Genomic DNA, 12941 nt, shown 5'->3' with positions numbered 1-12941 from the left:
TGTCATTAGGTTCGGCTTCCTATTGGCCCACGTGACGCAGGAGCTTGAAACTTTGCAGAAATTCCCAGTGGCATAGCTAAACATTGGGGGGGGGGGGGGGGGGGCCATGGGCAAAATTTTGTGCATGCCCAATCGGCATTCCGGCACTCGTGTACATAGTGCAGTGGCACTTGCCGGCTGCTCATGCGGGCCCCTGGCAATACCTGCACCCCATACAGATCTGTATGTCAGGAGGCAGGGGGTCCCCTGAGCTGAAATGTATGGGGTTCAGCTCCTGAGACCACCTGTAAAATAATCTCTCTAACCATTTTTAGTTGAAACATAACTGTCAATTCACTTACAAAAAAAATGATAATTGTGCTACAGTGCTAATGCTTAAAAATTAATAGTGTGCTATAGACTCTACTAATAAATATCAAAAAGTGCCTAAAATATATGAAGGCTGCATGGAACAAGTGAAAAAGATGTACCTGGGAGCTTCAGGACTCTGCAGCCGTGAACAAGGTTAGCCAGGAGGAAGTCATGTTGCCCAGAGCATGTGCCTGGCATAGGAGATAGACTTTCCTCAGGAGCCTAAAGTAAGGACAATTTAGTAAGCCTTTGTTGTACTGCCTGTGATGCAGCTATCCCTGAGTTTTATGTAACCGGTTAACGGGGCAGCCATCCGGGATAGTTAGGGGCAAGATGGGTACTGTGTAGTTAGTGCTCAGAGAGGAGCTATTCATTTTATTTTATGTGAAGGAGTTGGGGTGCTCAAACCCGCAGCAACTCCATCCAATAACATAAGTATTAATGACACATGGAGATACCAGTGGGAGTGGGTAGGCAGAATAAGGACTTGTAGGTATTATATTGACCACAGTCAAACCCAACTATAACAGTCTAAGCCAATAAGCCCCACTCACGTCATCTCCAGGGTTCTTCTACCGGCGTGCAAGCCAAGAAGGATCCACAATCCAGGGACATCCAGTAGAAAAAAACGAATGGCGCACAGCCAGGGAGCCAGGTGTGGAATAAAAAGCTTTTCTTTATTGCAGCATGGTGAGAGACAAATTCACCCCCTTGGGGGACACAGACAGGGACCTCCTACGCGTTTCGGACCCACGGGTCCTTTATCAAGGAGTTTTTATAGTTGCTTTGTTTTATGCCTTTAATAATAAACCTCCCGATAGAGTCTTATGCCTCCTGGCTTTAATGTGAGAGCAAAGATCCTGCAACGTGCCTGAGTGGTCACAAAATACTGTATATATATTTTAGATTAATATGTATATTATTTTTAATTTCTTGGCTGATATTTTAGCCTATATGGATGTTAACACATGTATGTGTATCACAATGCTCTGTATTTCATTGTATATGTACCCTTCTGTACTCCCCTTGAACTGCACACAAGGTAAAGAACAATGATATATACCCTTAAGAGATATACCAAACGCGTTCTTCCTTTTTCATCACGTGCTCCAAGATCCCGATTTCCCAATTGGCTCGTCGGGGCGACCATATTTTTCTCAGGCTGCACCGTCGACATGGCGTGATCCAGTGGTGCAGGCACATGGGCTGGTTGCACCAAAAAAAAAAAAAAAAAAAGGTTTTAGGTCCATCGGGACAAAGAACAAAAAAAGGGACATCTGGTCACCCTACCTGTCAGGCCTGGGGCGCTGGGCTGGCCTTGCCTCTAGTTTTATTTTTTTGCACAGCTGACGACCTGAATCTGGAATCCATCCTTTCTCTTCCCTTCCCTACATTCTGGCCCCAGCCTTGTGCGCCGCCACGAAAATTAGCGGCAGCGGCTTGTTGGACTAAAATTTATCAGCGACGATGGCGTAAATCGGCTCACATTATTTAACCGGCAAGGGCAGTTTGTCGACGGCGTGATAGACGCATTGTTTTTAATTGTCCCGGGCTGCCGTTGTTACAGGAAGCTTTTCATTAAACCCTGACTTCAAAGTGACGAAACTCTGACGGGTGAGGGCGGCCTGTGGCGTGCTGGTAGGGGCTCTGTTAATATCAGCGCAGCGGCGCTTTCGTTTTGAGGCGGCAGTGTCGTGGGTGACATTTTCTTCTTTGGGGGAGGTATACTCTTTTGTTAACGCATAGATTTGTGTGCCCTTGCCCTGGATAGAATGGGGTGTATATATTGGGCACATTTCTTCTTTAGACCCACATGTGGTGAGCCTTGTTTACAGTCTGACCAAGGCGCCGCCGGAAGCCAAAACGTTGATTGCATTAAACCCAATAAAGCGGTTATTCCGGCCGTTTCCGCAGTACATGGGGATTTTTTTTTTAGCTGGAATGGTCCTGACCGGCTGCTTTGTACGATGTAGAATTGCCGCCTAAACCTTTGCTCGCCTAGTGCCGGCTGAATACTCGCCTTTTTAATCTTGTTGACAAAGCGTGAGTAATGTGAATGCTTATTAACCCTTTTGCACCTTGAAGGTCCTGGATCTTTAGTGTCTATCAAGGTTTTTCGGCTGCGGAACAGGTCCAAAAAAGTGCATCGCATTTATTAAAGTATCTCCACTCCCCCCCCCCCCCCCCCCCCAATTTACCGATGACGTCTCGGCTTTCTGTCGGCTGCAGGAGCCAGGGCTGGTCTGGCTGCCACATAGTTACATAGTATATGAGGTTGAAAAAAGATGTACGTCCATCAAGTTCAACCTATGCTAAATTTAGACGACCGATGCTTTATCCTTTATCTATACTTACTTATTGATCCAGAGGAAGGCAAACACAAACCCCAGAGTCATATCATCCAATGATATCTCATAAGGGGAAAAATAGATTCCTTCGTGACTCCAAGAATTAGCAATTGGCTTATTCCCTGGGCAGCATCCTTCCCATGTTACTTATTTGGTATATCCCTGTATACCTTTCCTATCTAAAAAGATGTCCAACCTTTTTTTTGAACAAATCTATTGTATCTGCCATCACAGTCTCCATGGGTAATGAATCCCACACTGTAACTGCCCTTACTGTAAAGAATCCTTTCCTTTGTTGCTGGTGAAATCTCCTTTCCTCCAACCTTAAGGGATGGCCCCGAGTCCTTTGTACTGCCCGTGGGATAAATAATTATTTTGAAAGCTCCTTGTACTGTTCTTCTGGGCTAGTATTTCTGGCTTGGAGATTTAATGGTTAATTTAACAGAAACCAGCAGTTGTCCCTCCAAACAGGAGCAGCATTTGGAATCCCACAGGATCCCCCCTTCCTCTTGTAGCCATTAAGGCAAGAAGATATACCCCACCTCCCCCCCAAAATTGTGCTTTTTAATTTTTTGTTGCAGTAATTGGGGACACTTTTCTTAATAAATCTCTTGTCCCTTTTCACCAAAATTGTGCCCTAAATTTGCAGCTGGGAGACTTTGCACAGAGACCCCCATCCATTGTTTTCCAGTGGGTCGCTTGCCTGTCCAGCAGTGAAGGCGTTAAGTAGCAGAGAGACCAATTAAGGGTTTGCCTGTTTTTCAATAAGTTACTAATTGAATTGCTTATGTATGAATCAATAAACTTGTAAAATGCCAATCAACATGCTTTATTGCTTTTGATTTTGCTGCGTATGCATTAACACACGGCTGGTGTCGGATAAAGACAGCGTTCTGATTTTTTTTAAATATCAAGACTTTCATCCCTCCATAGATTTTAATCTTTTTTTTTTTACTCGCGTATTAATAGTTTTAGGCAGCGGCAGCTAACTCGTGGGATGCGGGAAACCTTTTCCTCCATTTGCCTGTCTTGTTTAATTTGCAACAACAAAAAAAAAATCAATGTTACAAGTTTTTGTCTCAATCTGTGAGTATTAAAAACAAGTTTGTGGTTTGGTACTGTAATAATGTCGTCGTCCCCCACTCCCCTTTGTATAGCACTGACAGTGTACGCAGCTCTGTACATAGAATTTTTGCAGGCACAGTCCCTGCCCCATAGAGCTTACAATCTATTTTTGGTGCCTGAGGCACAGGGAGATAAAGTGACTTGCCCAAGGTCACAAGGAGCCGACACCGGGTTCCTCTGCTTCAAACTCCCTGTCATTGATGGAGTTGGTGCCTTTACTCGCTGAGCCGCTCCTTTCGCCATTAACCCTTTTCAATGGGTTTTTATTCTAAATACTGTTTTGCTTCCTGAATAACTAACAGGCGCACACTGGTCTCTTTACGTAGCCGATATGGATCCGTGTTTATTATGGATAAGGAGCACGGCACAACAGACATAGGAGCTCAAGGGTACAGGGGATAAAGGGCTGGTGAGTTTCATATTTAAATAGAAAAGCTTTAACATCAGCAAACGGCTGACACCCTTTAGCTGTACTTCAGCTGCGCCAAAGGTTTTGTGGAATCGCCACTTTTGGGGGATGACCACCACCATGGCTGAGCCCACTTATTAAGGGCTTCCCACAAGGTCGTGTACAAGTCTGGACCAATCGATTTGGTCAATAAAGACATACATCGGCATACCGACATGTTTTAAAGGCATTCTACAGACATACGTTATCTCAATTCCATGATTCATTGCGATAGTAAAAACATCTTGCGCTATTTCATTATATGTAAAGCATATCTAAATTGTTTTGTGTATTACATTTGGATGAAGCATATAACAAATATAATCACAAATGTATTGTAATTCAATGATATGCTTTAAATACCTGTGTGGTCCCATCAGAAAACACGAAACCTGGAGAAACGGAGCAATTAATAAAACAACTTTTGTCTGATAAAGGTAAATATTTTTTTTTAGGAATAGTTGGTGTTTAAATGAATTTCACAATGGAGAACCCATACTAAAAGACTGCATCTAAAGAGAAACCTCCTCCCCATTCCTTGTTACTACTGATCCATATACAGAACTAATCTCGAATTAAGGAAACCAAATCTAGATCTTCATTTAGACCATCTGGAGTCATTGGATGCAGCTTGAAAATCTAATAAGTCTCCATTTTTTTTGAACGTTTGTCCAATCACCTCCTCTATCATCAATAGTGCCATTCGGGTCTTGTGCATGATGTTTCTTTAAAGTCTCTACAAAGGTTATGCCAAGCGAAACCTTCTCGCCTGTTACGAACGTGCTCGTCCTCGGCTTCGGTATCATGTGCCGATGTATTGCTGGCCACAGGGACACAGAGAGCGGTTGTTCTGCAATTTATCAATTCTGTTATTGGGTAGCTAGAATTTCTTCTGTTAGACCTGGAAGAGACAATAAACCTATCTTCAAACTGGCAGATGGACCCGTTAAGACATAAAAAAATTCTTCTCTTTTCTTATTTTCCAACCATTGTTTATCACCCGTTTGTGTTTTTTACTGAATTAATCTTGCTTGGCGACATTTGTTGTCAATGCATTTGCTTTTTTTGAATTTTTTATAGATTTTCCTCGGTAAGAGTGACAATAGGATCACAGAGTAATATATCTGCCGGCGCTTACCCACAATATTCCTTATTTTATCGGAAGCTCTGTTAAATCTTGTTATGGAACATTAGATTAATTAATATGGCTTCTTTTAATCTTGGGTTTGATATAAATAAGCCTATTTATATCCATATCTCTAGCTCTTATTAGATCTTGTTCTAAAGCACTATGATTATAGCCTGTTTCTATAAATCTTTGTTTCAAGTCCGTAGCTTGATTCCAAATAATCACTAGTTTCACAGCAGTTCTGCCTTAACCTCTTTAAATTGGCAGACAGGAATGTTTTTCTTGCAAACCCTCATAATGTCCACTATTAGCTGTAGGGTAACGATTACAATCTAATATATGTCTTGGCAGTCATTTTCCTATCTTTGTTGACCTCTAAATGTAGGTCAAAAAAGTCAATACACAAAGGATAATTTTTAGCAGTAAAAACTATATTCCACTCATTTGTGTTAATGTAACCTAGAAACTGATAAATTCAGGTCTAAAAGAAGAAATGAGAGCCGCCCAATAACAGAATTTATACTTTGCATTACGACCTTTATGTACAAGTTTTATATTGTGCCCCTGTGGCTACGAATACATCGGCAGAACTGAGCGAATGCTGAAGCAGGGGACACGTTCGTAACATACAAGTAGATTTTGCGTTTCATAGGCTTTCTAGACACTTTAAGAAACATCCTGCACAAGAGACCCGAGTGACATGAAATTCAAAGGGATGGAGCAGGGGCGGCCAACTCCAGTACTCAAGGGCCATCAGCATGTCCGTTTTTAAGGCTCACTCTGCTTCAGCACAGGTGGCTCAGTCCTTCTGACTGAGCCACTGATTGAGCCACCTGTGCGGTATCCATAACAAGGCTCGGGGAAGAGAAAAGGATCCCTGAATATGCATTATATACTCTATGAAGCAATGAGGTTTGTAATTAGAATTAAATCATTTTAATTAAGATAAATAAAAATGTAATGATTGGTAGAGTACTGCGTGGCCAATCAAAGAACAATGACAAATATAACATGCGTACAAATTGTATAAGTATCTCGGGTAAGACTCCACGCTGCTGAAGTTCCGATGGGTATAGGTAGAATAGACAAGGGGTGCGCAAACTTTTGCAGCTACCCCCCTGCCGGCTGCCCCCTTCCCTCTGTTCCTGGCATCAAATGACGCTGCGGGGTCATGTTGTAACGGTGTGCTCACCACAAACAAGGCGTGGCTGCCAGGCCGAGGTGGGCATTTGATATAACGCCAACCCACAGCCGAGTGGGTGCGTCTGGAGTGTAGATTGGTCGGGGTAGAAGATGTCTGGATGGTCAGTAATATTTGCAGAGGTCGGTGTTGGAGAGTAGCGGATCGTAGGAGGTACTTAGCTGTGGTCTGGATCGTCGTGGTACTTTGCCGAGGTCAGTATTGGAGAGGCGCGGATGGTCGTACGTAGCCGAGGTCAGGAGAGCAGAAGAGCGGAGTCCGGAAGAGTAGCCAATGTCGGGAACAAGGAGCAGGACAAGACTGAAGAGGCATGACAGCAGTGAACACTTCGCTAGCGGGAAGGTTTATGCTCAGCCAATTTGCAGTGTGGCAGCTGAGCATATAAAGGGAGATTGTCCAATGAGATTGGAGCATACTCGGGAGTATGCCTCACTGTGGTTGACTGGAGAGATGGCACAGGTGTATACTCGGGCAGAGGAATCGGCAACAGGTGTAGTAAAGGCAGAGGAGCAAGGAAGGTTCTGCGCATGTGAGTGCCGCGCATAGCGGGTGCGTGCTGGTGGCGTCACTGCGTAGCCTCGAGGCGGGGACGGCATTTAGTGCAGAGTGTGGTCTGCGCCCGCACCTAGATGGAATGCTGGTATTCGCCGGCAGGTGAGATGTGCTGCAGGAGAAGCGGAACACCCGGTCGCGGGTTGGAGTAAGCAAGGAGCGCGATCCTTACACATGTGACCCGTCACGTCATTTCACATGGCAAATTGACATGTGATTTATTCATTTCTCCTCTTCGTTAATGGTGGAATTGGTGCCATTTGTGAGAATCAATAGCTGCCTCAGTCTAGTTTCTTAGATGTACAATTAAGGAATTTCATGGTTCTAAAATTAACATTAAACTTTTTTTATTTCAAACTTTTTTTCTTACTCGCAACTCCCCAAGAAAACTCTGTATTAGAGTGTGTGTAGGAACTTGGGGAGGATACCCACCCCAGCCCTACAACCGTGGAACTACCGAAAACCATATAGGGGAACGATGAGGAAGGCCAACAATGGGCGGAAAACATGGGCACGGAAGGTGTGTGTGCGTGTGTGTACACACTAATATATATAATATGAATCACTATTTAATAGAATAAAAATAAAAAACGAATAAAGCCGTGAAACTTCAAACCAGTCTAGTGGTGTGTCCTTTGTATAATAATAATAATAATAATAATAATATAATAATCCCCAACCAGACATAATAATCATAGTGAAATAACAGTTGGATTTGCTACTTCTAAACAGGTTGGATCCGTTCCACAAGATCTAAAAGAGAAAAAAAGCGCTTCCACATGTCTGTGCGTAGCAGGTCCTCTTGACACTCAAGGGTTTAGAGTCTTACTAGATATATACTCCATAACATTCATGCTAAGGGAGTAAACATCAACTTTTCCTTCACATGTTATCTAGAAGACGGGTGAAACGCCTGAAGCTATATGCAAGTTCTGACAGCCACAAGACTAGCTGCTGACCTTTATTATTATTTTATAAGCATTGATGATGATGCAATCGATGAGAAGATGTAAAGATTTTTCCAAAGAAAAAAATAAATACATCTTTTTTGGGGGAGTACAATAGTTTTAGATTTCGGCTGAAATTCTAGTTTCATAGTATACTGTATATACTATCACTCCAATGATGGGATACAGTGTTCAGTTATATATTGTATCTTTAAAACGTCATCTGAAGTTGAAGCCCTTGACCTCACTGATGCAGACACACTGAATGTTGAAGTTGAGTGTCTCCGTACAGGAGCGACAAACTCGAAGTTGGAGTGCTAGCATCTTGGGTCCCTGTTATGAGCACTACACTTCTAGGCGTGGTCCAGTTTTTAGTTTGAACTTTGACTTGACCTAAGAGTATTTTGCTCACACGGATAAGCCAACAGCCATATGAGGGGCGGATACTGTATGGTTGAAAGTTAATATCTTCACTACTGAAATACTCAATCTTTAACAATTGTGTATTTGTATTTGTTCTATCCCAGGCTTGCCCAGGGTTGCCAGGTATCCGGTATTGAACAGAGCTGGCCTGTATTTCTGTATTTTCTGTCCAGTAAAGAATTAGAGGTAATACTGGACTTGCATGTATCCGCTATTACCTCTGTGGACATAGTGACCTGACCAGCTTGGGGGAGGAGGGGGCGTGTGTTTCACCCCAGCAGGGAGAGCAGGGCTGTGGTTAGGGGGCTGGACAGCTGCCTCCATCCTGAGTGGTTGCTGCTGGGTAATGCAGCCAATCTGGAGTAGCTGTCAGTAGTCTGGGGGTGGGGCCAAGGAGAAGAGGAATTGGCATGGAGCTGAGATGTGTGTGTGTGTGTGTGTGTGTCGAGCACGTCACACCTTTTACCATTGTGTCCAGTATTTTTGGAGAAGCTACTTGGCAACCCTACTTACTGTTGAGATGGGCAGATGACTCTAAGGCCCGGGCCATAGAGGGGTGGGGAGAGCGGAGGCGCGCTAACGCTGAGGCTCGCATGCTTCAGTCAGCGCGATTGCACGGACTTGCAGGCGAGCCAGCGTGCGCGAAGGGAGCCGGAGGGAGGTGGTTGGAGGCGGGGCAGTGACGTCGCTGGGCCAATCGCCCGCGACGCACTGACGTCATTGTCACGGCGCCGTGACGTTGACGCTGCTGTGCTGTGATTGGAGGTTTTCAGCCGACAGCGCGCTGAAAAACAGCTTGGCGCTCGGCTGAAACCTCCAACTCGTCAGCACGCCTGCGGACGCTCGCGTGAGCCCCCTCTCAAGGCATCCTCATTGAGGATGCAGGGGCTCAGCGCGGAGCGTCCGCACGCCTCAGTACGGCCTGTCCGTCTATGGACTCGGCCCAATTCCTATCACAGTCTGGGAATTTCTGATGTTTTGTTGCGGGAACATGCACAGAAATGAGGGGAACACATATGGGATGTATAAAAATAAGGCGTAGGTAAGAAACAATGTTATCACAGGGAGCAGTGCGGAGAGGCCGGACAGAACGCAGCAAACTCTAAAAGGAAGTAACTGCAGGCCCCCCCTGAAGGAAACAAGAGGATATAACAGGGGTGGGGGAAAGGGTGGTTGCCGAGGCAATGGATTACCTAGCAACAGTATAGGCAAGTGGAAATACAATACTGGAGACAGGGCCGTATTCGGTATACAGTAGGGCCCCACTCATACGGCGGGTTCCGTTCTAGGCCGCCGCCGGAAAGCAAAAATCGCAGAAAAGCGTTTGCTATGTCCACCGGCGATTTTCCGTCTTTCCTACCCCTTCTGCGCATGCGCAGACTCGGCTGTCCCCATTCTGCGCATGCGTGACCTCGGCCGCTCCCCCTTCTGTGCATGCGCGACCTCCGCCGTCTCCTTTCTGTGCATGTGCAGACATGGCGGCCCACTTCTCGGTACCGCCGTATTGGCGGATTGCCGAGAAGCGAGGCCCTACTGTACTATGTTCTATTCCTATATAGGTGTTTTCAATGGATGTTGATTCGGTTGGGCACATACAGTAACTAACAGACACTTACCTAAGAATGCTTATTCTTAATATACAGCAATCACATTTTTCATGGGTTTTTTAAAAAAATTTATTCTTCAACCAAAGATTGTGTAGGCCTACTTTTATAAATGAAGTGTCTTTCTCGTGCCAGCCAGTACAACTAATCCATTTCTGCAATAATAATTATTGATAATGTACTTTTCAATATTCCTAAATGAATGAACAAGTTGGCACTCAAGTGGTGTTGTGAAATAATAGCAAAAGGTGTTATTGATCGATGTTAGGCCTACAAGCGGAGCGATTCTCAAGAGAGCGAGACTGTCAATTTGATTTATGTATATAAAAATTTAAAAAATCAGAAGCTTCAGACAACTCAAAGTATTGAGAGACGTAACACTTAGTGTTACCCAATGAGACGGGAAAATAAATGAATGGGTTTGAAACCGAACAAATCTGTGACATCTCACTGCTGAAGAAATTAACATGGCGGTAGGCCAGACATATCGCAAGAAGAAGTGACAGTCGTTGGATAAAGATGGTACTCGACTGGATTCCAAGAGAGCTGAAAAAAAACAAATGTCCAAAAGTAAGATGGGAGGATATCAGAAAATGTTGAAGCTATGTGAAGAGGCTTGCAGCCGCAGTAACCGGAAGATCATTGGAAAGTCCTTCATCCAACCAAGGGCTGAAGATTATGTACATGTATGTTTCTTTAATGTAGTGTTGTCACAGGCGTTCTTCCTTCCATCCTAGCGTAGTAAAACTCCTGATCTATTGTAAGTAAATGTGTAGTTTCCACCAATATGCTTAAGTGGTGGTATCTGAAGCTTGTTTTCTAGTGCTCTGAATTCTGATCTACCCCCCCCCCCCCTACCTCTTTTTCCTCTGGGAGATGTTATTCTGCTACAAGGTGTAGTTCTAGCATAGCTGTGAGGATCGGGAGAGATGGGTCGTCTGCGATGTTGAGGAGACCAGGACAGGCTTTTGATGATCACTGATGTTCTTCATGGTACTTGGCGCCTCCAGCTGTAGTGGGCTCCAGGATGTCCAGAGATCAGTCCCCCACTAAAGCACAGTTCTTCCCTCCTGCCCAGGGACAGACACTCAGACAGGAGTATGATGAAGCAAAAGGGATCTTTATTCAGCATTCACTGTAGATCTTAGTTACTGCGGTGCATCAGAGGATACCAGGCCTCTGGATGGTGCTTGCTCTCTGAGTCCTCAGCATAAGATCTTACAGGCCCAGCCAGCCATGTGGGCTGGTGTCTCTCTCTGTGTCTGTCTCTCTCTGTGTCTGTCTCTCTCTGTGTCTGTCTCTCTCTGTGTCTGTCTCTCTCTGTGTCTGTCTCTCTCTGTGTCTGTCTCTCTCTGTGTCTGTCTCTCTCTGTGTCTGTCTCTCTCTGTGTCTGTCTCTCTCTGTGTCTCTCTCTGTGTCTCTCTCTGTGTCTCTCTGTCTCCACCACACTTCAGTCACTCAGAGGAGCATGAGGGGGGTCAAAAGCCCACAGAATGGCCTGTCACAGCTAGACTACTAAGGCCTTACGTGACAGGGGAAGAGGCGGGCAGAAAATACTAACCATGTTACATGAAATATTTATTATTATTATTATCTGTAGTGGGCAGTCCAATCTAATTAAAACTGCAATCCCAGCTACTCGTATTATTTTTTTAGGAGTTGGGAAGCTGGGTTCAGCTCTGGGGACCCCCTGGTTCATGAGGTGCTGACGTTTAGTGCCCTCCATGTTAAACAAAATGGTGAATGAAATCTCCTGCGTCACGCAGGTTAACACCACGCATCATCCATCGCAGCTTTCTTGCCTGTGTGATACGGGGGATTTAAATGTCAGGAAGTTATGCCAGTAAGTAGCTAGAGACCGTGGAGCCCCTAGGCTCGGCTTCTGGGTATAAAAGGAGAGGATTGCTGCCTTAAAGCGGCAGTTCAAACGACACATAAATAAATAAGTTTGGCACAGGGGGTCTTCGGAGCTGAACTGAGGAAAGCAGGTGCCACAGGCTGGGCTAGTTGGGGATATCAAAATGTCCGCTTAAATGTCCCGCGTGATATATGCCAATAGGAAGCTGTGACATCATCCCTTGTGTGAACTGTAAACTGCACACAGAGATACCGGGAACCCCTTACAGAGGTAAATATCTGGGGGAGCAGGGGGTCACTGGAACTGAAATCAGCGCGATTCACCCCCTGCGTCAATTCTATTTAAAATAAAGGAAACATGTTGCTTGGAATTCTGCTTTAATGTTACACAGCTCTCGGATAGAATTCAACCCTGTTAATTTAATTCTATTACATGTACTGTACTTTGGGCTGTCCCCTTCTATTCTGGTCAATTTAAACCGTTGTTACTTTTTTTGCTTTGGGGGTTAAACGATCTCACCGTTCAGTTTCTCTTTCCTCTGTGATCTATTGGTTACATCAGATGCCGCCCCCCCCCGCCCCTCTGACCGCCCCCCTGACCGCAAAGTCTTTTACTTTCAGTCCGTCATATTGGCTGGGGAATGAAACCTTGAAGGTCCCAGCCGCTCTCTTCGTCCTTAACCGAAGACGTTTGTGCGAGCGACTTGGGATCAATAAGGATGTTCAGAAGAGTTCCATCGTTCTCTTGCAAGGAGGAGAAGAAACCCAAAGATACTGCACTGATACCGGTGTCCTCTTTCGTCAGGTACGTTTCTGATGGTTGATTCACTGTGATAAAATGTGGATTTAAAGGAGCATGTGCCCCCCCCTCCTTCCCCCCTTCCACCCCCCCCCCCCCAATAGTTGGGAGGCAGGGGTCTCCAGAGATTAACCTCTTTAATTTCAGCTCTGGGGGC

General features: G+C 45.0%; 1 protein-coding gene across 2 annotated transcripts in view; it reads left to right on the top strand.

The window, feature by feature from the left end:
• Window positions 1–12941, top strand: part of PEPD (peptidase D) — a 130182-nt gene that overhangs the window by 2548 nt on the left and 114693 nt on the right. For both annotated transcript variants that reach the window (XM_075576372.1, XM_075576371.1), the window contains exon 2: window positions 12607–12790. In XM_075576372.1, the coding sequence (XP_075432487.1) occupies window positions 12607–12790 (184 nt within the window). The remainder of the gene's footprint in view (window positions 1–12606; window positions 12791–12941) is intronic.

The sequence above is a fragment of the Ascaphus truei genome, chromosome 19, assembly GCF_040206685.1.
Source record: "Ascaphus truei isolate aAscTru1 chromosome 19, aAscTru1.hap1, whole genome shotgun sequence".
In the NCBI taxonomy this organism is placed as follows: Eukaryota; Metazoa; Chordata; class Amphibia; order Anura; family Ascaphidae; genus Ascaphus; species Ascaphus truei.
This window is presented reverse-complemented; position numbering and strand designations above follow the sequence as displayed.